Genomic DNA, 25,183 nt, shown 5'->3' with positions numbered 1-25,183 from the left:
TAGCTACAGAAGCGTATCGCTGGAAGAGGCGAAAAAAACAGGTCAGGAAAAAAGACTTTCGATTATTGTTTAGTGTCATAATATTGTAATACGCAGTGAAATTGCACTTTCAAGGCTAGCGGGTGTAAAATCCCTATGGCTGAACGACGTTAACAATGTCTGTCGTGTAAACAAATGTAAAATGAATGATGTAAAAAAAAAAAAAAAACCACTCACTGTTGTCAGCCAGTCAGGTAACCAGCGTCGCAGGCGTCGATGTGCTTTTTTTGCATTTAAACGAATAACCGTGCAGAACTCGTCTTGTTTTAGTCTTTTGCCGACACTTGGTTTCCTCTTGTTATTCGAACGGGTTGGTTCTGCGACGTAACTCGGGTGGCCCGGCTTCAACCGTCCCCCCTACAAAATAAATTTGCTTTTGACATTCACTCTGTACCCGTTTTTATTAGAGTAGCACATACAACAAATAAATAACCGTTCCTCCGGTTTTGTGATGTAGTGCTCTACGTTTTTTGTCCAAATTTCTACAGTAACAGGTGCATAGTGGAATTTGTGACGTCATTGCTTCCGATGTGACGTCATACTTATATATCATTGCATAGAAGTATTTAACGGAGTTGGAAAGTATGATGTTGCTGTGTCCTGGCGTGTTGTGACACCTACAGCCAGACGGTACCTCGGTGTTGGCATGAGTGATGTCACTGCACCCCGGCATGTCGTCATAGCTATGGATTGGACTGCAGTGCTGCAATATCCTTACATTTTATTATGCCCGGTACTAGAATGCCTGCCAGTGGTGGGAGGAATCTATGTTGTCAAACCTGCAGACAAGCAAAGTATTGTGATGTGTGACATCACTCCATTATCTGAGTAGCAGGAGATCACACTTTCACACTCACAGGTCCCGGTGCAGCATCGTTACACAGCTGTTAAGGGGAAACATGTTACATGTTTCTTTTTTTGTTTTCCCTTTCCCGCTTTTTTCCAGGTGATCTTTCCACTGTGTTTTAACCTCATCTGATGTCATGTATTTTAATGAGATAATGTTTAAATTAAGTATGAAATAATGTGACAAATTTGACATTTATCCTAGTGGATGAAAATGGGTGATTGACTGAACAGTGCTGGCTAGAGTCTGATAAAATGTGTTTTATGTTCTATTTGCTATGGTTTGAATGAAACGGAAACATTTTTATTTCTTCAAGATTTTATACATGCTAAGAGTTTTCTGATGAGTAGGATAATATAAAAATGATAGTAATGAATTCCACCTTGCAAATTTTTGTGTATTTTTTTTAGCTGATGCTTTTCTCCATGGTGACTTATATTGTTAAGCTGCCTACCGTTATTTACCCATTTATACATCTGGCTAATGTTTACCGGGGCTGTTTAGGATAAGCATGTTGCTCAGTGGTACAATGAGTAAAGCATCCCTCTTGTCTTCCACTATGTTTCATAGTAACAGCCGTCTCACTGAGCGTTCTACCTTTTGTTCATAGCCTCTGTCATCTCAGTTGGTGATCTGCACTGGGAAGCCCATAATTCTCTAAGTTATCGCCTGCTTCTTGGGTCATCCGATGGAGCTGGCTCACAGTCTTCTGCTCAACGAGGATGCCCTGGCACAGATCACTGAGGCCAAGAGGCCTGTCTTCATCTTTGAATGGCTCCGCTTTCTGGACAAAGTCCTTGTGGCAGCAAACAAGGTCGGAGAGTTATGCATTGTTGCCGTTTCCTCTGTCCTCTAAGGTTTGGGTGACTTCAAACCATTTGTATTTGTCTTCATATTCATATGGGTGTCTGTGTGTGCGTGCACAGGTGGATGTGAAAGAGAAGCAGAAGAAGCTGGTGGAGCAGCTGACTGGACTGATCAGCAGTGCCCCTGGACCCCCCACCCGCAAGCTGCTGGCCAAGAACCTGGCCACACTCTACAGCATCGGTGACACCTTCACTGTGTTCCAAACCCTTGACAAGTGCAATGACATTATTAAGAGCAAGGATGATACACCTGCATATCTTCCGACAAAGCTGTAAGTCTTAGGATCGTTCTCTCCTCACTTTTAGTGTCTTTGTAGATAGTTTATGGCTGACCACTTGCTTATAGTCTCTGCAAAGGCTTTTGGTTTTATGTGTTTTGAATCACTCATTACAAGCCCCAGTTAAACCTGAGCAGTTGAATGATCAGCTGGAATGAAAGTCACATCCTTTGGACAGCAAGGAGCTTAACTGCCTCCCTTAGGCAGGGGCTGGATCTGGCCAGGGTTCCAGAATGGTCTAGGTGTTTGCATTTGACTCCGCTGTATTGCTTGTCTCTGCAGCGGGATGTGATTGGTGGGCTGTCATTGGTGGGCTGTGGTTGGCTGTGATTGGCTGTAATTGATTGTGATTGGTTGTTGTTGGGAGGGGGTGCGGTGGCGCAGTGGGTTGGACCGGGTCCTGCTCTCCGGTGGGTCTGGGGTTCGAGTCCTGCTTGGGGCGCCTTGCGACGGACTGGCGTCCCGTCCTTGGTGTGTCCCCTCCCCCCCCGGCCTTACGCCCTGTGTTGCCGGGTAGGCTCCGGTTCCCCGTGACCCCGTATGGGACAAGCGGTTCAGAAAGTGTGTGTGTGTGTGTGTGTGTGTGTGTGTGTGTGTGTGTGGTTGTTGGGATAAGTTCCTCATCTCCCTGTCTTCCATGTCTGTTGGCTGTTTCTCTGCAGGGCTGCAGTTGCCTGCGTAGGGGCTTTTTATGAGAAGATGGGTCGGATGCTGGGCAGCTCCTTCCCAGACACAATCAACAACCTCTTAAAGGCACTGAAGAATGCAGAGGTATGACTATAGTCCATCCGATAATCATTTTGACGTGTTTTGGAATGTGGTCCTGAGCAAAGACGTGGGGTTTGTCAGATGTAGTGTGTCTAGTACTTCCAAGTGCAGAGTTGTCACCGTGAGTTCACTGATGGCTGGACTAACTGTTGCCCTCTGCCCTTCTCCTCTTCTTATGTCAGTCACAGGGACGTGGGGAGATCCTGCTGAGCCTGCAGAAGGTGCTTGGAGGGCTGGGTGGGGCTGCTGCTTCCTGCCACCGGGACATCTATAAGAATGCCCGCTCCTTACTCACAGACCGGTCGATGGCGGTACGCTGCGCAGCTGCCAAGGCAAGTTCATTTATATGCAAAGCTGCAGGCTCAAATTCAAAACGTGAAAAGCTTTTTTCTTACGATCTTAGAAATAACATCACATTAAATTCAAGGAACTGCTGATTCCATCTGTCTCCTCCTGTATGCTGTAGTAACCTTGAACTTTGAATTAAGTTACTGCTTATTAATGCAAAACTTCCACAGCCTCCTGGGTAAAACCACTTAGAGTAACTCTCCTTCTTTATATAATTTGAACTTTTTTCCCTTGCCAACTCAGACCTTTTGCCTGCAGTCCTGTCTAAGAATCAGTCTTACGCGGTTGTGCTGAGCATCTCTCTGCCTCCTTTCTAGTGTCTGCTAGAGCTGCAGAACGAGGCCGTGTTCATGTGGACCACAGAGCTGGAGAACGTGGCCACTCTGTGCTTCAAGGCTCTGGAGGGCTCCAACTACGGGGTCCGTGTGGCCGTGTCCAAGCTGCTGGGCTCTGTGATGGCCACTGCCCTGATGCCCAAGCAAGCTGCTGGTAAGGGGCGGGTTCTGTGAGCATCCTTCTGTGAATTTTGTCATCCGTTTTGTGCCATCAAAGCTCTGTCAGTGATTGGATAACTACTGTAACTGTATACCTGTTGTTTACCAGCATCATTGTGAAAGTTTTTCTGTTTATAGTATAGTTATTAGCTATTAGTAAAGGAGCAGGTGGGATGGGGGATACCTGATTGGCTGGTTGTACAGTGACTCTCTGTGCCCTCCAACCCAAACCAGTAATGCGGCAGAACGTGAAGAGGGCCACCCTGGAGGAGGTGCTGGAGCTCATGGCCACGGGATTCCTGCGAGGGGGCTCTGGTTTCCTCAAGAGTGGCGGGGAGATGCTGAAAGGAGGGGCCTCTGTGAGCAGGGAGGTGCGGGTGGGCGTCACACAGGTCAGTGGTGCTCGAAGGCCGCGCGCAGATCTGCGAGAACATCAGGAGAACGCTTGCTGGGCCTCGACCGCACTCAACCAATTCTCCGCCAGGCCTACGTTGTGTTTGTGACCACGCTGGGCGGCCAGTGGCTGGAGCGCAACTTCGCCGTCTTCCTGTCCCACGTGCTGGAGCTGGCGTCCCACCCGCGAGCTACGCAGACCCACGTGGAGGCGGTGTACTCGCGCCGCTGTGTCTCCTTTGTTCTGCGTGCCTCCCTGGGCGGCCTGCTGGGCGAGAAGGCGCAGATTGCCGCTGGGCGCGAGATCTGCCAGGCCATCGCCAAGCAGATGAGGGCAGTGGGTAAGGAGGCGCTCGATGGGGGGGAGATGTCCAGGTTCAGAGCGCTGCAGAGTAAGTACTCATCATCGTTAGCTTTGTTTGCCCTGGTTTGGTTGGGTTTGGTTTTCACATTTCGACTCTTTCTTCTGCTTCTCTAGTTGTGGATCTCCAGCTTCCTTTTGCTCTCAAAGTCACACATCCACAGCTCTCCTGGCCTTGCCGTGAGCTTGATTTGGCGTGATGTCGCATGCTGTCGGTTCCTTTGCCCTTATTTTGTAATCAGTCGTAGTCCTGAAGGAACATGTGGCCTGCAAAGATGACCCAGCTACTTCAACCCACTTTATTTTACCTCACCATCGTGGCACACTATTGGTGCATAATGCTGACAATATACCATTGGATTGTTTTTCGTCATTTGTCCATTATGCCTTCATGGCTAATTTTCATTTCTGTGAAATTTTTTCACGCAGTTAAATTTCCGCAGAGAATTATTTGAAATTCACTTTGGCTTTTTCAGCTTTTAATGTTCTTACTGTTTATAATCCACTGAAATGTTACCGTACATGAAAACCAAAGTCACTTGTGGCATAGAGAGGAATAATCCGAATATGACAATCACTTCCTCTGACTTGCTGGATTATTGTCTGCAAGGTGTTCGTATGAGGCCGGTTTTTCCCAGAACAGTTTGATATGGAAGGGGCCAAAGGGTGTATAACCCAGCCTAGTGTCTCTGTCACCCAGTGTGGCGAGTCTGCTGCCAGATCTAGCTCATCCTTCTCCCTGGGTCATTGACAGGGTCCTGAAAGTCATCCACAGGTTGGGTTTTTAACTTGGACATCTTCTTAACATGTCACTTAATTTCTTAAAACATCATAATTACAGCATGTGCCATGAATACATAGTTATTCTACCACAGATATATTCTGTTAAATCCCTATCACTCTGCTTCCTCATGTTGCCAATGGTGGAGCAACAAATACTGAAAGATACATTTTTCAGTTTGTTTAATTATTTTTAATTCAATTTTCTCCATTTGTCTAAAAATTCGACCTGTAGCAGAGCAAACACAACTTGCATTTACCTTTTGATTTGATACGCTGCAGTATTTTCACTCATTTCACATTAGTTTTAATATAGTTCAGCATCAGTAAAAATACTGCAGCCTTTGAGTATTTGTTAATTCTTTTATAACTGTATCCAAGGTTTGTACAAGCCTAACCTATAAATAAATCAAAGGATATCAGGATGAATCTTTTGCTGACTGAGATTTAGTGGTAAAAGTGTGTTGGTTTTTAAAAAAATTACTGTGTTACGATTTGAAGTGCTGTTATGTGGAGTATATGGAATATGTGAAACAGTCTAAAATTGTTTGTGATGTAAAAAGTGCTGTGAAAACATATAAATGAAGGTAAATCCATCAGCTTTGTTTCCTGGTTCCAAGGTGATGCCACCAGGAATTTGTGTTGATTTGTATTATGTGGTTCCAGTCCTTTCAGAGCCACCTGCTCTGTGTTTCTCCCCCCCCCCCCCCCCCACAGAGGCAGTGGTAAACGACAGCAGCGGGGAGAGTAAGGTAGGATCTGCAGATGTTTCGGCGAGCCAGCACGTGATGGTGTGTGCACTCCAGGAGCTGGGCAGCCTGGTGCAGAGCCTGAGTGCCACTGCCTCACCACTCATCCAGGAGCCCTCCATCGGTACGGTCCAGTCACGCTCACATCCTCAATAGGCCTTTAATCTTGTCCACACTCCACCTCCCCACTAATCCTCCACTGGTACGGTCTAGTCCCACCACACATCTCCTCCTACCCTTGTTTGATCCCCATGCTGGGGATCCACGACGCTATTCATGCTCACGTGTTTGTGTTGGTGGGTGATGCGTTGCCCTTTTCCTCCATGCTCTGCTGTTTCTTCTGGTCATTTTTGAAAATGTCAGCAAGCATTTTGGTTTTTGTCCAGGCCTCCTGGAGACTGTGACATCAGTGCTGCTGCATCCCAGTATGGCGGCTCGGTTGGCAGCAGCCTGGTGCCTGCGCTGTGTCGCCGTGGCATTGCCCTATCAGCTCACGCCCCTGCTGGAACGCTGTGCGGAGCGCATTAACAGCCTTAAGTCGTCCCCGGAGGCGGTGAGCGGGTACAGCTTTGCCATGGCGGCCCTGCTTGGGGGTGTCCACCAGTGCCCTCTGGGAATCCCTCACTCCAAGGGAAAGGTGAGTGACCCCCAGAGCGCTGCCCACCATGGTGACCAGGTCTTCAGCTACCATGGCAACCATTAATGTCTCAGATGGCCACTGAGATGAGACTGGCAGTGTAATTTGGTATTCTTCCTATTTTGTTATTTATATGCATTTTGTGTTTTATTTTTAAAAAAGTGATCCTTTTGTCTGTTTTCTCTCACTAACTTACCTGTGGAATCTGTACTTCTTTTCATGCATATTTTGCATGCATTTTATGTGGTTGAGACTTTGAGATGTAACATTCAGGGCAGGACACCCAAGGATCCCAGGCGTTAGGCCCATGGCCTTGTGGCCCTGTCGCAACGCCCTGTCTGCTTTGCTCTGCAGATGGTGGTGAGCATTGCGGAGGACCTGCTGCGCACAGCGGCCCAGAACAGCCGGCTGTCCCTGCAGCGCACGCAAGCCGGTTGGCTGCTTCTGGGAGCCCTCATGACCCTGGGTGTGATCTCACTGCCCCCCATACCTCTTAATTCTGTCCCTATATTTCTTTTCTTCTAAAATTCCTCTTATATCTTATGAATGTAATCCATTCCTGGCCTTGGGTGCTTTCATGTGAAACAACTCTCACAGTTTTGCGCTGTACACTTGTAGTGTTTATAGAACTATATACAACTGCTAGTGCAGCAAGTGGCATAATGGTTAAAGCATTTGTATTACAGTTGAAGAACATAGGCTCAAATCTTTCTTCCTGCTCTAATACCCTTGATCAAGGTCCTTACTATGACTTGACTATATAAAAATTACCCAGCTGCATAAATAGGTAAATTATAGTAAGCAGGTTAGCATACAAACAGATATGTTAATAAATTCATGAGATTTGACCTTCTGTCCATCTGTGTTCCAGGCCCATCGCTGGTGCGGTACCACCTGCCCAAGATGCTGTTGCTATGGCGAAACGTGTTCCCGCGATCGCAGAAGGAGCTGGAGGCGGAGAAGGCCCGGGGTGACTCCTTCACCTGGCAGGTGACTCTGGAAGGTCGGGCAGGAGCACTGTGTGGTAAGTTGTATTCCTCCACAACGACGTTACTCAGTCTTTATATTGTACATTTATGAGTGCAGGAAGTCCGTCTCTGTCTCATTCTGTTCGTAGCTCCAAGGTCACTAATTCACAATCAGTAAAAGCTTAATAAAGATATCCCTTAATTTTTTTGGCCTGGTTCTGTAAAAATCTTGAATATTGCTGTAATAAAATAAATTAAAAAAAAAAAAAATTTAATAAATAAGAAAGTGAGATAAGGAGGTAGTGTAATTGTGTGATCTTTGATCTGTGGGTCATTGCAATCCTGATGCCCAGCCATGCGGAGTTTCGTGGCCCACTGTCCTGAGCTGCTGACCGAGGATGTGATCCGCAGGCTCATGACACCCATTGAATGCGCCATGACGATGATGTCGCAGTGAGTACACAGGAAGCCGCTGATTGCTGTGTTGCGAGGGGAACGAGACTGGGTGGAGTCCCCCATGGAGTGCATGCAGTGTCAATCCACACAGTGGGAGCGTTTCAGTCCCCCAAGGGGGCCATCCTAAATGCAACATGTCGTTGGGTTTCCAGCGTCCCGTCAATGATCAAGGTGCACGGAGCTCACCTAAAGGCCAGTGCTGCCATGGTGAGGCTAAGACTCTATGACATCCTGGCTCTCCTGCCCCCCAAGACATACGAGGGTAAGAGACTCTTCCTCCTTGTTATTGCATCGTTACACCTCGTTTTTAATTTTACTGTTACATCTTTTTTTAGAAGTGTGTTACAGGTTTCTATTAAAAACAAGTGTGTTTTTGCTGCCCCTCACAGGGAGCTTCAACGCCCTCCTGAGGGAGCTGGTGGCCGAGTTCACGCTGACAGACAACTCAGCCAACACGACCACCTCCTTGCTGCGTTCCCTCTGTCACTACGACGACAGCGTGCTCATGGGTTCCTGGCTGCAGGAGACGGACCACAAGTCCATCGAGGATCAGGTGAAGGGGTGCCTCAGCTGCTGAGGGGGGGCAGGGTCAAACTCAAGAGGTGGGGTCAAGCCAAACTCAGACTGGTGTCAGACAAACCATGTATGGTTGATCTGAGAAGCGAAGCACTAGTTACATTTATATGTCATCAGTCTTGTGTGTGTGTGTTAGCACAGTGCTAATCCATGGAACGTGGTCAGCCCGAGTTCTGAAGCTGTTCCCCTCCACCCCCAGCTGCAGCCCAACAGCGCCTCAGGAAGCGGGGCCCTGGAACACGACCCCTCCTCCATCTACCTGCGCATTCCCGTGGGGGAGGCCATTCCAGGGCCCCTGCCACTCGGGGTCTCCGTGATCGATGCCTCCGTGGCGCTCTTCGGAGTGGTCTTCCCTCACGTCTCCTTCAAGCACAGGTGATGCTGCTTGTTCACAGGATACATGCCTCTACCTGGAATGACATTACTGCAATCAGCTGTTGCACACAGTTACCCTAAAACACTGTGTGTGTGTGTGTGTGTGTGTCTGTGTGTGTGTGTCTGTGTTTGTATGGGTCTGTGAAGCAGGCTTCAGATGCTGGACCATTTTGCTGAGTGCATCAAGCAGGCCAAGGGTGTCCGGCAGCAGGCTGTCCAGCTGAACATCTTCACCGCTGTGCTGAGCGCGCTCAAGGTGAGGTCCCAGGCATCCCCAGCAACGCCTGTAATCACAGCCCACCACCCTCCCTGGCTGGAGCTCCTCGCTCCATAGGGTGTTCCCATGGAAACCACTCCATTCCTGATTCACCAGGCGCCGCCTTTCAAAGTTAACAGTCTCCCTTTGTCCGTCTCTTGCTCAGGGCCTTGCAGAGAACAAGAGCAGCCTGGGGCCCGAGGAGGTGCGCAAGTCAGCGCTGGCGCTGGTCATGGGAGCGCTGGACAACCCGAACCCCATCCTGCGCTGCGCAGCGGGCGAGGCCCTCGGCCGCATGGCCCAGGTGGTGGGCGAGGCCACCTTCATCGCCAGGATGGCTCAGCACAGCTTTGACAAGTATGTCCTGCGGCACCCAAACTGCCCGCACTTGTCACTCATCTTTGCCCTCATGTTTTGTCATCAGCTGTGTTTGTGGATTCATGTAGTTCATGCAGTATGTCAGTAGGGTGTGATGTCATTGTGGCCCTGCCCCTCTCCAGGCTGAAGTCTGCGCGGGATGTGGTGTCGCGGACGGGTCACTCCCTTGCCCTCGGCTGTCTGCACCGCTACGTGGGCGGCATCGGCTCTGGCCAGCACTTGAAGACCAGTGTCAGCATTCTGCTCGCCTTAGCCCAAGATGGCACCTCTCATGAGGTTCAGGTGAGAGAGCTGGCCACTCCCCCCTCCCCCCGGGGGGTCAGCATGTCCGCAAGGGTAAGACTCTGCGATGAGCCAGTCATGAAGGACCACAGGTTTTTAAACTTAAGCTAAAATTGCAGCCTGTGAACCTGTGTTATGTAAGTTACTTTGACAGTTACAATCTGCAGTTAAGGTGGGCAGTTGGTTAGAGTTTCTACCTTGCATCCAAAAGATCCAGGTTTGATACCCCACTCCTGCTGTAGTGCCCTTGATCAGGGTACTTGCCTGAAATTATTCATTTGTGTAAATGAGTAAATCCTGTAAAAAGTTTGCTATGCACATCTAACTTTCTAGGTCACTTTGGAGAAAAGTGTCAGTTAAATGAATAAATAATAAAGTGGGTTCTGTGAGCAGAAGAAGCTCTGTGACCTGTGCACTCGCCCCCCCGCAGACCTGGGCCCTGCACTCCCTGGCACTCATCGTTGACTCCAGCGGGCCCATGTACCGAGGCTATGTGGAGCCCACGCTGTCACTGGTGCTCACCCTGCTGCTCACCGTGCCACCCTCCCACACTGAGGTGCACCAGTGCCTTGGCCGCTGCCTGGGGGCGCTCATCACCACCGTGGGCCCAGAGCTTCAAGGTAGGTTATGCTGAAAATAGGTTACCTAAATACCTGCTGTTCTGGTCAATCTGCTCATGCTGTGCTTCACACCTGTACAGCCCTACTCATTGGGATAGCTGTGTTGGCATGGCAACAGTAAGCTTGAAACAGTGGGATAGTATGAATCTACACAAGTCTTTTCAGTGAGAGCCACACAGGTAATTCACATTAACTACCTTAGGCATCACAGTTCTGTCAGATATTTCTCTGTCCTAAACAAACCAAAAAGGTAAACTACCATAACCCATCTGTGTCTTTGTTCCCAGCCCGTGTGACGCTACCGCTCACACTGCAAACCAGAATGCGGCAGGGTACCACAGGAGATGACAGTGCAGAAGTTACTTTTTCTGTGTAATTAATTAGCAAGTTTCATGTCACAATGTGATGGGAAAACAAAAAAATGTCCTTGTTTCCCTTTCTGGCTGCAGCAACCAGTGACTGTAGAGCTGGGAGCCTCTCATATTTCTGTAGAGTTCAGTGTCACAGTGACCATACCCAGCAACACTTCTGGCAACCAAACATTTACATTACTGAGCTCCTGAAAACTGTTAATAGTTTACCTTTATTTGTAAATACTGCACACTTTCTCCAGTGTTTTTACATTGATTTATTCACATCCTGTTCCTCTGTTCTTGTAGATTGGCATTCTCTGCCATCTACAGTGTCTCTATGGTAACAGTGCATTGTCATCCATCTTTGCCAGGCAACAGCGCAACCATCTCCACCATCCGCTCGTCGTGCCTGGTGGGCTGCGCTATCATGCAGGACCACTCAGACTCCCTGGTGCAGGCTGCCGCTATCTCCTGCCTGCAGCAGCTGCACATGTTTGCCCCACGCCATGTCAACTTGTCCAGCTTAGTGCCCTGCCTCTGTGTAAGAACTCCTGCTGACCACACCCCCAAATTATACTGACCACACCCCTTTGATCACATCCATTTTCTTTCCTTTGACCATGCCCCCCTTACATTTATCACTTTAGCTGATCTCTTTCTCCAAAGCAACTTACAGTGTCAAGCTATGTACTGTTATTTATCATTACATACAGCAGGGTAATGTTTACTGGAGGAGTAGGTAAGATTTGAACCTGTAACCTTTGAATTTGAAGGCAGCAGCTCTGCCCGCTATGCTGTGAGCTGCCCCTCCTTCCTTTCAAACACACCTCCACCTTTGATCATACCCATGTGCTTCCTGTTTCACTCTGATCACACCTGGTCCCACAGGTGTAATCAGCTTCACCACCTTCTCACCACGTCTTATGTTTTTAGCTTCACCCCAATGTTAGATTCTCCATGTTCCTGTTATGTCAGTAAATCAGGGTGGTTAATGGTGTTATTTGGTTTTCCTTTCCCGCTCCCAGGAGCACCTGTGTAGCTCCCACCTGCTCCTGCGACGTGCTGCCGTGGCCTGTCTCCGGCAGCTGGCCCAGCGCGAGGCTGCTGAGGTGTGCGAGTACGCCACGAGCCTGGCCAGGAAGGCTGGAGACAGCAAGGACGGCACCGCCATCAGTACGTCTCCCAATGTCCCCGACCACCTTTCTTGTCATCGCATGTTTGTTTGTTCGTTCTGAAAGTGCCTTAGTGTGGCCACTCTCACTCAAGTGTTCCTCCTGCACCTGGGCTCCCACTCAGACCTCAACATTACAGAAACTGGCCTGGAGGGTGTTCTCTTCGGCATGCTGGACCGGGAGACAGACAGGAAGCTGTGCTCCGACATCCATGATACCCTGGGCCACATGTTGTCGTCACTGGCTGTGGAGAAGCTGTCCCACTGGCTAAAGCTTTGCAAGGATGTGCTGGCCGCCACCACCGGTAGGAGGCATTTGAAATGCAGTGTGGACCATTCACACATAATGTGCATAAAAAGGGGAAAAGCAATGCAGTTATAAGGTGTTCTGTGGGTTGGAAGTAAGTACAAGGGCTCTTCCCTAGCACAATCTGTTTATAAATGGTTTTGTTCGTAACGCTGTCGTCACTTTTACTGTTAAGTTACAAAGACTAACACAACAGATGTCTCACAATTTATCTATATGTTAGAGTTAGGTTGTTCATGTGTCCACTTATGTAAATAATAATGTGGTATTTTCATTCATTATAACTGAAAAATATGTAAATATTTGCATTAACTTTGTGCTGCATTAAAATTGAAACTAATTTCCAATGACATAAAAATATTAACATTGTTCTCCTGTGCTGACTCTACCTATACTGTACGCTGTGTTGTCCTACAGAGGTGGGTGGGGCAATGGCACCGGAGCTGGGCAAGGATGAGGAAGACTCTGAGAAGAAGGACGAGATGGACGACGACAGCATGTTTACAGCACTGGGGGATGACGATAAGTCCAAGCCTTCCGTGGCCCCTCGCTGGGCGACGCGGGTGTTTGCGGCTGACTGCCTGTGCCGTATCATCATGCTGTGCGAGAACGCAGACAAGACTCACTTCGATCTGGCCAGCGCTCGCTCCGCCAAGGTCAAGAACCCCAAAGGTACGGGCCATGCCTGCCCACCGCTGTCCCACTCTGTTCACCTTTCTACACTCAATGGCCTATGTCGTCATCTTCTTTGTAGCGTGTGACATTGTCACTTTAAGGGTGGATCTGTTTGTTCTGTTTTCAAATTTTTATTTTATTTTAATAATAACACGGATTTCCCTGACATTTCTCAGCTCTCGTTGGACTCTGCCTCCAAAAAAATATGTTGGCAGCAATCTGACGGCAAGACATTCTATAGAGGACAGCCGTCTTACACGACACTTTACATACATAAACATATAATCAGTCAAGAAGAGGAAGACACAGGAATCTGAAATGGGAAATGCAAATATGATCATTATTAACTGTTTCTAAGATCAATCCAGGAACCACTAACCATTGCGCTGTGTGCTGCCACTAATGTGGGAAAGGGAAATGAGGATAGAGTTTGAAATTAGTAAAAGGAAAATAGTAATGTTATGGTTCTGGACTGGAACAGCTCTCCTAATTATTCTGTCCATATGAGCCCTGTACGAGTCAGCAAGTAGAGGAGGAAACTGGGGTTCACAGAGTAGGAGAACTTCCAAACTGACCACTAGAGCACAAAGACTGATCCTCCGGAACGGGTGTGAGCAGGTGAACAAGGGGGCAGCAGACTCACTCAACTGTAGAGCTCATGCACTGTGTTCCTTCACAGACAGGTCCCTCTGCTGGTGGGAGCTTCCTGTATGTCCATTCATCTCCACAGCTCCACAGAGTGGGGGAGAAATGCTCAGTCATCACTTATAATGAATGCATGTTGATCATATTTTGTATAATAAATCAGTCATAATACTTATTAGTTTTATCTTCACTGGCAATACTTTAAGACCAGCCACTAGGTCTCATAGATGTTCCCCCTCTCTGTTGACATCAGGTGACCTGCTTGTGCTGCACCTCTCGGACCTGATCAGGATGGCCTTCATGGCTGCCACTGACCATAGCCACCAGCTGCGCATGGCTGGCCTGCAGGCACTCGAGGACATCATCAAGAAGTTTGCCTCTGTGCCGGAGCCAGAGTTCCCGGGGCACGTTATCCTGGAGCAGTACCAAGCCAATGTGAGTGTGGCGCCCGCCTCCAGCCTCGATTGGTCCAAGGTTCTGACTCATCCCTTGGCTCCTGGCCTCTGATTGATTAGATGACCAAGGTGATTGGTCAAGGGCTTTTACTGGTGCAGATCTTTGCTTAATTTTAAATAACAACTGCCCCAGTGTATATTGTATGTCTTCCTCTTTAAGAGCTACTTAAAATGTCATTAGCGTGGAACAATGAAGTATTTAGAAGCCATCATGAAGACGGTGCAAGGCCATTGGCAATGGCTATGTTAACTGCAAGTCTGTATTCTCAGATGTGCTTGTTGCAGTTGCAGTAACGTATCCTCTTGTTGGCACGTGTCGCAGGTCGGGGCAGCCTTGAGACCAGCATTTTCACCTGACACCCCTTCTGACATCACAGCCAAGGCCTGCCAGGTACGCCATCGCTGTAGTCACTCTCGTCTGTCCATAATAACAGGATGACGTTCGATGTCGGTTTAATGAGTGTGTCCTTTCACGTTGTGAGTCTGATCTTAGTGCTGAAATTCCAGTTAAGACCGTCTTGCTCAAAGGGGTGTTTGATTTCCAAAGCTGTGATTACAGCCTCTGACCTGTTTTCACCCAGGTGTGCAGCACCTGGATTGGCAGCGGTGTGGTGAGCGATCTGAGCGACCTGCGTCGTGTCCACAACCTGCTAGTGTCCTCTTTGGACAAAGTGCAGGCTGGGAAGAGCTCGTCCAGCCAGCTGTACAGCGAGAGCGCCACCACCATGGAGAAGCTAGCGGTTTTGAAAGCCTGGGCTGAGGTCAGAGGAGCATCCCTTCTCCTCCCCACCTCTGGGTTTGTTTCTGTATTACTGTACCACATTGATCTTGGCCCCGCTACCTGCAGGTGTATATCGTTGCCATGGAAATCAAGAAGAAGGCAGACAGTCAGCCGGCCCAGCCGGCCCGTAGCAGCGGTGAGGACGAGGAGGATGAAGACCTGGACAGGGCGTCCGACGTGCTTCCCCCAGACAGCCTGATCACGCTGGTGCAGCCGGAGCTGCCGTCGCTCAGCCGGCTGTGGTTGGCGGCGCTACGTGACTATGCCCTGCTCACGCTGCCAGCGGAGTTTGCCAGCCAACTTCCCCCGGACGGTAGGCTTGTCTTCGTGTACCTCAAAAGCAGCAGGATCAGAGCCAGAAAAGTCCAGCAGGCTTAATTTATGTCTTTTGTACAGCTAGTAATGTAGTGGTTAGAGCTGCTGCCTTGGACTCAGGTTCAAATCCCGTCTTGTGTTGTAGAGCCTTTGATCAAGGTACTTACCCTGAATTGATACAATAAAAATGACCCTGCTGTATAAATGGGTAACGTAATATTAAGTCGCTTTGGAAGATAGTGTTAGTTAATTAAATGATGTAAATGTAATCATACAAACCCCCTAGTAGCCTCATACTGACCTTTTCTGGCTCTGAAATGTCTCCTTGTTCTACTTTATTAAAGACAACGACATATCTGTCCTACGGACTTCATGAGATTTGTGCTGTCTTGCCCCCTTTTAGAAATCAGATTTAATGACTGTTTTTAGCATTAAAGCACCTTGGTGTGCTGGTGATGTAGCGCCATCTGACCTCCTCTCCATCTTCTGTGGACACGACACCACCAACCCGGACAGGCGGAGCCTTCTACACCCCTGAAACCATCGACTCGGCGCGTCTGCATTACCGCAGCTCCTGGGCGCCCATCCTGCATGCTGTAACGCTCTGGCTCAGCCACACAGGCTTTGGCATGAATGATGGCACCGAGGAGCCTCCCCGGAACACTCGCAGCCCCAGCCCTGCCCCTAGCCCTGCCCCCAGCCCTGCTCCCATCGCAGCCAAGGACCCAGAGGAACTGGCAAAGGACCGGCTGCACCTGCTCTTCGGTACGCTACCAGTCCGTGGGGGAATGACTCGGGAGCTGCAGTTAATTCTCCTGGCTGGTGCATTGGTCATAATGGGCCAGGACTTCTGCCAAATGGGTCAGTCTAATGTGTCTTTCTGGTCATGTGGCACATCCCCCAGGTGTGAGCATCGAGTTCCTGTGCTTTCCACGTCCAGAGGAGCCTATTGAGCACGTGATGTCATGCCTGCAGGCGCTGTGCACGCTGCTGGACTCTCCGTCTGCCCGCACACACATCGGGGAGGACCAGGTCTGCCGCCGTGGGTGTGCTGAGGGATCACCGAGGTGGGCCTGTCCCGGTCTCCAGTTCTTCATGTGACCCTTCTCTCCCTGTTGTTTCAGTTGCTGGGTGTGGAGCTGCTCAACGTGCTGCATCGGTTGCTGCTGACCCGTGACCCACCAGCGCTGCAGCTGCAGGTTGCCGCCGTGGTGCAAGAAACAATCCGTGCCGCCCAGGACCATCTGCAGCACCTGAGGGCCAGCACGGGTGAGCGGCCGTCTAACTCAGTGCCCGTCATGAAACACTCCTTGTCCCTGTGTTCTTCATCCATACCATAATCATCAGCAGTGAGACTGATTTTCCAAATAAATTTTTGAAATATGGACGTAATACCGGGGGGTGCGGTGGCGCAGTGGGTTGGACTACAGTCCTGCTCTCCGGTGGGTCTGGGGTTCGAGTTCTGCTTGGGGTGCCTTGCGATGGACTGGCGTCCCGTCCTGGGTGTGTCCCCTCCCCCTCCGGCCTTACGCCCTGTGTTACCGGGTAGGCTCTGGTTCCCCGTGACACCATATGGAACAAGCGGTTCTGAAAATGTGTGTGTGTGTGTGTGTGTGTGTGGACGTAATACTGTCATTATATCAGCCAGGTGGTTTTATCTCAGTTCTGGTTCAGTCCTAGAGGCCCAGAGTATGAGTACATCAACCAGTTCTCTCAGCCAGGGGTCTCTCTGTGGAGAGCTGATCTGTATGCTGGTTTTTCCTAACCTGTGTAGAAGTGGGACAGGAAGTCGGTTTGCAACTTGATTTATTTTTAGTTCAAAGTCATTTTTACCCTTTTTGTCACAATTAAATTAAAAGATGATAATACAGATGTCCATTAATTTATTTGTGGGTGGGTTTCTGTAAAAAGGATGCCAATAACTGTAGTAAATAATAAGCACAGTATATTATACACACATTTTCAGAACCACCTGTCCCATACGGGGTCGCGGGGAACCAGAGGCTACCCGGTAACACAGGGCGTAAGGCCGGAGGGGGAGGGGACACACCCAGGACGGGTCACCAGTCCGTCGCAAGGCACCCCAAGCGGGACTCGAACCCCAGACCCACCAGAGAGCAGGACTGTGGTCCAACTCACTGCGCCACCGCAGCCCCCCCCAGTATATTATAATTAAAACTAATTTAAACAACTGAAAATAAATTAGTCGTCTCCACAAACTCCTGTTCAATGCTAATTGTTCAGTGATTTGTCTTGTAAACGTGTGCAGTGTTCATCACCTTGCACCCAGAAACACAAGGCAGGAGCTGTAAACACAGTGGAAGTGGTTTAAATTATGGCGATCCCACACTTCTTTTTGGGTCCACTTTACTGAGATCTGTTGGCAGTGGGGGTAAATAGAGGTGGTGTTTGCTCTACTACCTATCGTTTTTCGAAAATTTAATGCTGTTAAAATTAAATGAACTGTAAAATGTTTGTGTCTTCAGACATTTTTACCATAAGGAGCTGGTATATTGGTACAATTTGTATTTCTCTTTTGCTACAATTACAATGTATTTGCTCCCAGTAATTTCTGTACATTTTGAAAAAATCTTAGTGTGTCTACCTTTTAAGAAAAATCTGGTCATTCAGCTTTATAGAGTAAAAGTTTGCATTAATACCTGGATTTTGCAGGAAAAACCAGCCTACATCACCACACACTGAACTTATTTTCAGACTTTTGTTGTAAACAGATAAACTGTTCTGAGACAAAAAGCTAAATTAAAATAAGTTTCTTATGGTACTTTGAACCTGCTCAATGGCTCTGAGGTTTCCTGGCTGTGTATGGAGCTATGTGAATGTGCCCTTTCCCCCAGGTAAAGAAGAGGCCGGTGAGAAGGACACACCCCCAGCCCTGGGGGAGGGAGGAGACACGGGAGAGCTCCTTCCTGGGAAGTCACTGGTGTTTGCAGCCATGGAGCTGCTCGTGTTTATCCTGGTGCGTCACCTGCCGCAGCTCAACGCCCGTGTGGCCGACTCACCCAGTCACCCGGCACACAAGCCCCAGCGGCTGCCCGACGACAGCGCCCGTCTGGTGGCCGCAACCGTCGCTGTCCTGGCAGAGCTACCATCTCTCTGCTCCCCAGCAGGTGGGCACTGCTGTACAACACACGCACACCAAGACACACATACACAGGGTAGTATGCATAATTTAGAAAGTCTTGAAGACACAGTTACACAGTTGGTGTTCCTGCAGAGGGAGTTGCTGCCTCTGCTGAAGTGAACTGGGGAAAGAGGACTGGAGGAAAGTCTCAGAAGAATGATCTGTTAACACTGTTTCTGCAGGGAGTATGACGATCCTACCTACAATCCTCTTCCTGATTACGGGGGTCCTGCGGGAGACGGCAATGAAGACACCGGACAACACGGTGCCGCTCCCAGCGTCGGCCGCCCTGCAGGGCATCAAGACCATCATTATGTCGCCCTTGTCTCGAGTGGAGAAGACCCACAAGCAGTGGACGGGGCTGGTGCGGAGCAGTCTGGCCTCGGTGCTGGAGTACTCACAGCCGGGTAGGGTGCCTCCATCTGCCACACACGCAAGCATACCTCATTTAGGATAATGGCTAACTGAGGAGTAATGGAGGACCTGCTGAACTTTCAAAGCTGAGTAAGCAAGTCTCTACATTTGCTTCTTAGACGAATCAAGGCCCAACATGGATGAGGTCAGCATGCTGACAGCCGTTACCCTCTTCCTGCTGTCGGCCAGCGCAGAAGTGGTGGGCGTCACGTCCCTGCAGAAAGGCTGCATGGACCTCTTCAGGAACGCCCTCAACTCCGGTGACCCATGGGTACTGACTGCTGTGACCGATGTCCACACACTGGCAAACAGACCAATACCACTCATGTCACTCCTCTGAATGTAACCCCGTTACAATCACATTCATGTTTATTCATTTAGCAGATGCTTTTTTCCAAAGAGACATAAAGCTCAGGGTAGGACTTACAAATGTGATCATGACAGATGATGTAATCCAATTAATGGAGCAATCAGGAGAGAAATGGGTCTGAACGTGATGAGTATTGGCACCTTTCTTGAACCTTGAAGGGGACTCAGCAATTCTGAGAAAGGGAGGGAGCTCCAGGCTCCACGCCCCCCTTAAGCTCCATTCACCCAGTCTCAGCAGAGTAGTGAGACACCCTGGGCCCACCTGTGATGATTCAGGCAGGATTCCTTCCATAGTTTGAGCCTTGTCTTGTTGGGCATTGTGTTTTGGTTCTGAGAGAGGGTGACTTTTTGTGAACATGTGATGATTTTTCATTGCATTTAGTGCTTTGATTTAGTGTATCTGTTATTTTAAGTTTTGTAATAAATCATACTGATGGATAGTGCCCACAGTTTTATGTATGTATGTACATATATATGTATATGTTTTATATATATATATATATGTAAATATTCACATTATTTGTTTACTGCAGCAGAGAACATAAGAACATGCGTTTGAATGTGGGGTAAACAATAGAACAGAGTAGGGGAAACAGGTGGTGTAGGGGTTAGACGCTTCACTTTGCAGTCAGAATGATTAGAAACAAGGTACTTATCCTGAACTGATGCAGTAAAAATTATCCAGCTGTAAATTTTAATTGGTAAATTGCTGCACGTACAAACCTAAGGCTGTAAGAAGACGTAGAGAAATGTGTCAGTCTTCTCACACGTTACGAAGGTAATGAGTTCCTGAAAAACCCTATAGAGGGTGGTCAGAACAGCTCAGGAAATCATCGGCACACAGCTACCAGCAGTACAGGACACCTACACCACACGCTGCCTCAGAGAAACGATGCGCATCATGAGAGACCATAGTCACCCCGCACGGGCACTTTTCTCTTCCCTACCATCGGCAAAACGGCTTAGGTCTATTCGAACCCGCACATCTAGGTACAGGAACAGCTTTTACCCCACTGCTGTAAGAATATACAACACTAACCAATGTGCTACCTCTAGTAACTAGAGTTGGACTGCTCCACCCAAGCACATTGGTAAATTACACTGCCACTTTAAGCATTCTCATTCTCTCTTTCTGAGTTCTCTGACTGTCAGCTGGCATTATTGTTACTACTGTTACCATTACTTACTGCTATTGCACTACTCACTGTCATTGTTTTGTTTGTGCGGTGTTTCTATTGTCTAAGATTAGTTATCATTAGTTGTTTCCCTTCTTTAATGACTATAATAATGTGTCTGTCTAACTGCACTCATTCAGCCACCATGTCCTCGATCATTGTTCGTTACCAACTTTTCCCACGTTTTACCCCAGTGTGGCCCACCCTGACTCGCCCCTTTCTTCACCTCGACCATTTGTCCCGCAGGTGCAGGCCAGGTGCTACCAGCTGCTGCTGTCCGTGTTCCAGCACTCCAGCCGGGCCCTGTCCACGCCCTACATCCATGCCTTAGCGCCACCTGTTGTGGAGAAACTGAAAGCTGTTGAGCGCAACCGACCCACCAGCGCCGCAGAGCTGCAGGCCGTAAAGGAGGGCGTCAAAGTGCTCGAGAACCTGGTGGCCATGGGTCTAGAACAGAACCGTAAGCAAGGAAGAAGGTGGCATACTGGTTAGAGACCCCACCTTGCAACAAGGTCCTTCTCCCACTGTAGTACCCTTGATCTGTGTAAATTTGTGTAAGCAGCTTAGTGTGCCAACCGAACATTGGAAGTATAACTGTAAAACACATCAATGGTCAACACACTACATTTGAGCTAACTGCCTTAGTTTGAGCTCTGTGATTTTCAAACCAGCTAATCACTTCAGTTCCCTTTTGATACCTTGTTATTCTTATTACATATTTACTTTTTTTTAATGATCACATTTATTTATCTGAAACTTTTCTCCAGAGCAATTTCCAGTGTTAAGCTGCTCATTCTGACTTGGCCACTATACAGCAAGGTCATTTTTACTGTACCAATTCATGACAAGTACCTTGCTCTAGGGTACTGCATCAGGAGGTGGGATTCCAACCTGAGCCCTTTGAGTCTAAAGATGGCGTCTCTAACTGCTACACCAGCTGCGTGTGACTGTGGTATTTTCCTCTGTCGTCCTGAAAAGCCCCCCCCTGCATGGCCGGCATTTACGGGGCGCTCAGCTGCTTTTCTCCATTCTGTTTATGTGCGCTGTGCTTGGCATGTGCTGTCCAGCCTGCATCTACACTGCAGGGTTTCAAAGGCAGGTAGTATGAGGTTGGGGTGGGACTACAACATGGCGTGTTGTTGGTGTTAGATCCTGCCTTACTTCTGCAACATCGTTGAGAGGAACGAATCCAGATCGGCCCCTTCATTGGTCCTAGACAAACAAAGAAGGACGTGTCAGGTTGTAACCGGTGCTCAACTTCTTTTGATACAGGAGTGCAGCTGCTGGCCCTGCTGGTGCCCACCCTGGTCTCCTACCTTCTGGATGAGAACGCCTTCGCCTCTGCACCACCCGCCTCCAAAGGCCTCCACGAGTTTGCCCTGCAGGACCTGATGCGCATCGGGCCCCTTTACCCGGCTGCCTTCAAGACCGTGATCGGGGCGGCACCAGAGCTGAAGAGCCGCCTGGAAACGGCAATCCGAGCCAATCAGGCCAGCAGCAAGGCCAAGGCTCTGGCCCGGCCAACCCAGCCCACTGTACAGGCTACGCCCACGATCAAACTCAAGACCAGTTTCTTCTAGAATCACTGTTTCACCATCCTGTCCCTGTGTGTTGGCTGTCTTTTGTGTTGCCCACCTGAAACACTGCCACAGGCATTGCATAACCTCACGTTTGAGAGGTATGTCCTTTTTCCTTTCTGGTTGGCTTAATCTGCCTGCTCATCCTGTGGGCTGCTTTGTTGTCAGCAGGTTCTCAGACTGAACAGGTGGAAAATGGTGTAGATACGAAACCCTAAGGGGAATGCGCGATACTGAAATTCTGCATTTCCATTTGGACAAGGATTACAATTAATTTTGAAGTGCAGTTGATTGTTGTGAATTTTGGGGTCATAAAAGAACTAATCAAAGCAGGTTTCTTGTAGAAATGTTAAGGTCTTTCTTTTTTTGCAGATTATTGCATTCCACCCATGAACCTGTTTGAAATGCACTTTATTTTTGTGTAGGCTTTGTGTGGAACAGAATTCTTTTATAAATCTCTATTTAACATTAAGCATTAGTCACAAGCCCATTTCTAAATCTGTCTGGGCAAACAGGGCAGTTCAGTTCAGTGGATCCTCTTTATTTGATGAGGTGCTCATGTGATAACTCTCCAAAAATAATAGAAGAATATCTTTGCTGGTGGATGGTACAAAAATCATGAGTGCAGCTCAAAGTAGACACATGTACTTGAACATCTGGGTGCCACGGCACCAACAGCAGCACATCAGCTCCCCATCTCATTTTGCAGTTTTCTTTGCATGGCTGCCTTTCACATTTTCAGCACATTCGCTCATGATTTTAGTTTATTTCTTGCTGTAATGATTATGGCTCCTTTCCTTAAACAGCCAATGGCAGCGAAGACCAAGAGTACCAACATTTGTGTTATCCGATGGATACATTTTCTGACCTGGTCTCAGGAGCGAATGGTCATCCCATAAAGAGGACCCAGCATAGTCTCTTACAATTTCCTTGACTTTGTCATGCTAATCATGTTCATCAACACCGGACTGCGTGTGGTAGGATCTCGCTTAGTTTGGCATCCATCCACTCAGTGAGTCCACGGTTTCATCGCTGCTGGATTTGGGTATCACCAGCACATTATGGTCACTGTGAGAGTGAAGGATCCTGGGTAACCTCTGCCATCGCGCATTATCCCATCGACTTTCCGTACCACGTACAGGAGGTGAAGAGATCACAATCTGTGGTCTGATGTGTGTATAGATCCTTGTGGGGAATTTTTTAGGAAATGCATTGAGATTTTTTTGTAAACCATTGTCTTTAGCGTCTCTTCTTCTAGTGTATTTAAGACTCCATAGATACTGTAAATAACACGAACCTAATGCAAGCAGAACTGTCCATGTTTTTGCATCTCATTAGTGCGTGCGCCCTGAAGGCATGGCACAGTCCTTTCGTTTAAGCAATGAGTTGCAGCCAGTCGAGGCATTAAACGTGCATTTTCACTTGTGGGTTTGTAATGATTTTATTTAATGAAGTTTTACTGCCTGTTTTATTCCAGTGTTCCAGATTGCTTGTCAAGTATAGCATTACACAACAAAAGTACCACATTTTGCCTTTGTCTGTGCCATATGAGCTCTTTTGTTTTGTTGGCTCCGAATCAGTTGGCTTCTCCCACACGTGTGTAAGAAGTTTATCATGATTCGGCATTAGAGGTTAATAAACACAACTCATGTTGTGCACTGTTATGTGCTGTTCTTTGTATGTCTCGTGTTTTACTGGTCTGTGAGGAAGGCGTGGTTGTAGTGTTGTTGCTAAGGGGGGGCGCTGGTGTCCTGCAGCTCTTTGGCTGTGGATTCAGACATGGAAATTTACTTGTTCTCGCCATGTTCCCATGAGTTTACTCCCGTACTCCAAAGATTTATTTGAGGTGAACCGATGACTCTAAATTGCCCTTAGTGTCTGGGAGTGAATGAGTGTGTGTGATTGCTCTGTGGTGGACAGGCATCTTGACTGGGATATCCCCTGCCTCACACCCAATGTCTCCAGGATAGACTCTGGACCACTGCTACTCTACACTTCACAAGGTGTTATTGGATGAATGGATGGATGGATGGATGGATGGATGGAAACTGCAGACAAATCTTCACAGTGATACTTCATGGTTGAATTATTATCTCCCCCTCAAAAAAATGTGGGAAAATTGGGTGTCTTCTAAAACTTTCTAAACAAAAGCGCTTGCATTCCAGTGGATTTTCTTCCGCTGGTAAAAACTGGCACCTGTCTTTGAAAAATCTGTCGAATCACTGGGACCACAGGGCTCCTGGAGATGCCCGAGTGGGTCACTGGGTAACACGTGGTATCCCATTCATATCCCCTCTTGACTGCTTCATGGCAGAGAGCGGCCTAGCTGACGGGCAGCTTTGTTTGTTCTCAGGTGATCAGCGAAATGCCAAAACCTTCACGACCAGAGAGGAACATTTCTTCAGCCCGGGGCCTGGTAACCCCAGGTGTTGGTGTCATCTAGACTGGGAGTCTATAGGTTTCAATCAATGGAAAAAATATTCAGTTGTGAGATTAAAATCAGGAGACATCTACCTGCATGAAGTGTAAATAAAAATTTTGCAATGTCTCCAAGACAAAGAGGTTATGTTATGTACCCTACAGGAGAGAATATTTGCGGACCTGCTTCTGGAATAGCAGCTCTGCTCAGCATCCCCATTGGAAGGAGCCCTGCCCTACACAACTCGGTGTTATTAAGGTGTGAGCCCTGCCCTACACAACTCGGTGTTATTAAGGTGTGCAGCAGCACAAAATCAGGGTTTAATCGGTCAAATTCAAGCGGTGGTACTTGAGCCTGGGTCTGGCAGGACACCACGGAAGGACATCCAGAAGTACTGTGGGAGCACACCTGTGAGGTGCTGTGTTCCGTTGCCAGAGATGCTTGGACTACGAGCTCATCACACAGCTCATGGTTGTCATGGTGATCCCAGAAAAGGCCACATCCACATGCACAATTTATGTTTCATTTTCTTAGATTCATCGTCCTTGAGCGTCAAGTAAAATTATCCTTGAAAAATTACAATATAAAAATAATACATTTGGCAGTTTTATAGGGTTATCAACGGTAGCTTTAGGGAACAGGGTCTCCTCGAAGTCATCCTTCAAGAAACAGTTCATTGGATCCCCTAACCCCTAAGACACAAACTGCTGATATGAACCTGAACGAGGTGGTTGGATGGAAAGGTATCAGAGAGTAGATAAGGTTCCAGAATGTGTTTTGCAGTAAGCCTTTCACTCTTTATTTCCATTTATTTGTGTCATTCTAGGTCGCATCACTTGTATACCACCGATCAGTCGTAACATTTTTTTCCTTAACTAGAAAAACTACAAATCCCGTCATGCTTTCCGTGCGCA

The 25,183-nt window shown here is 48.2% G+C and overlaps 1 protein-coding gene across 1 annotated transcript; it reads left to right on the top strand.

Moving 5' to 3' along the window:
• Position 1: 1 nt before the first annotated feature.
• On the top strand, positions 2-23,463 carry heatr5b (HEAT repeat containing 5B). Its single transcript, XM_018740239.2, has 36 exons — positions 2-41; positions 1,497-1,700; positions 1,813-2,024; positions 2,693-2,801; positions 2,981-3,130; positions 3,464-3,635; positions 3,875-4,032; positions 4,125-4,374; positions 5,892-6,047; positions 6,310-6,560; positions 6,915-7,026; positions 7,432-7,584; positions 7,882-7,981; positions 8,137-8,246; positions 8,374-8,537; positions 8,760-8,935; positions 9,086-9,191; positions 9,358-9,548; positions 9,692-9,851; positions 10,282-10,471; positions 11,196-11,365; positions 11,850-11,997; positions 12,121-12,300; positions 12,720-12,974; positions 13,876-14,057; positions 14,400-14,468; positions 14,659-14,838; positions 14,925-15,171; positions 15,690-15,938; positions 16,078-16,205; positions 16,298-16,442; positions 18,029-18,301; positions 18,498-18,722; positions 18,849-19,000; positions 20,520-20,733; positions 21,546-23,463. Exons 2-36 carry the CDS (start codon positions 1,575-1,577, stop codon positions 21,851-21,853), a joined length of 6,171 nt encoding a protein of 2,056 aa, XP_018595755.1. The 5' UTR covers positions 2-41; positions 1,497-1,574; the 3' UTR covers positions 21,854-23,463.
• Positions 23,464-25,183: the final 1,720 nt, after the last annotated feature.

This window comes from Scleropages formosus, chromosome 4 (assembly GCF_900964775.1).
Source record: "Scleropages formosus chromosome 4, fSclFor1.1, whole genome shotgun sequence".
Classification (NCBI taxonomy): Eukaryota; Metazoa; Chordata; class Actinopteri; order Osteoglossiformes; family Osteoglossidae; genus Scleropages; species Scleropages formosus.
This window is presented reverse-complemented; position numbering and strand designations above follow the sequence as displayed.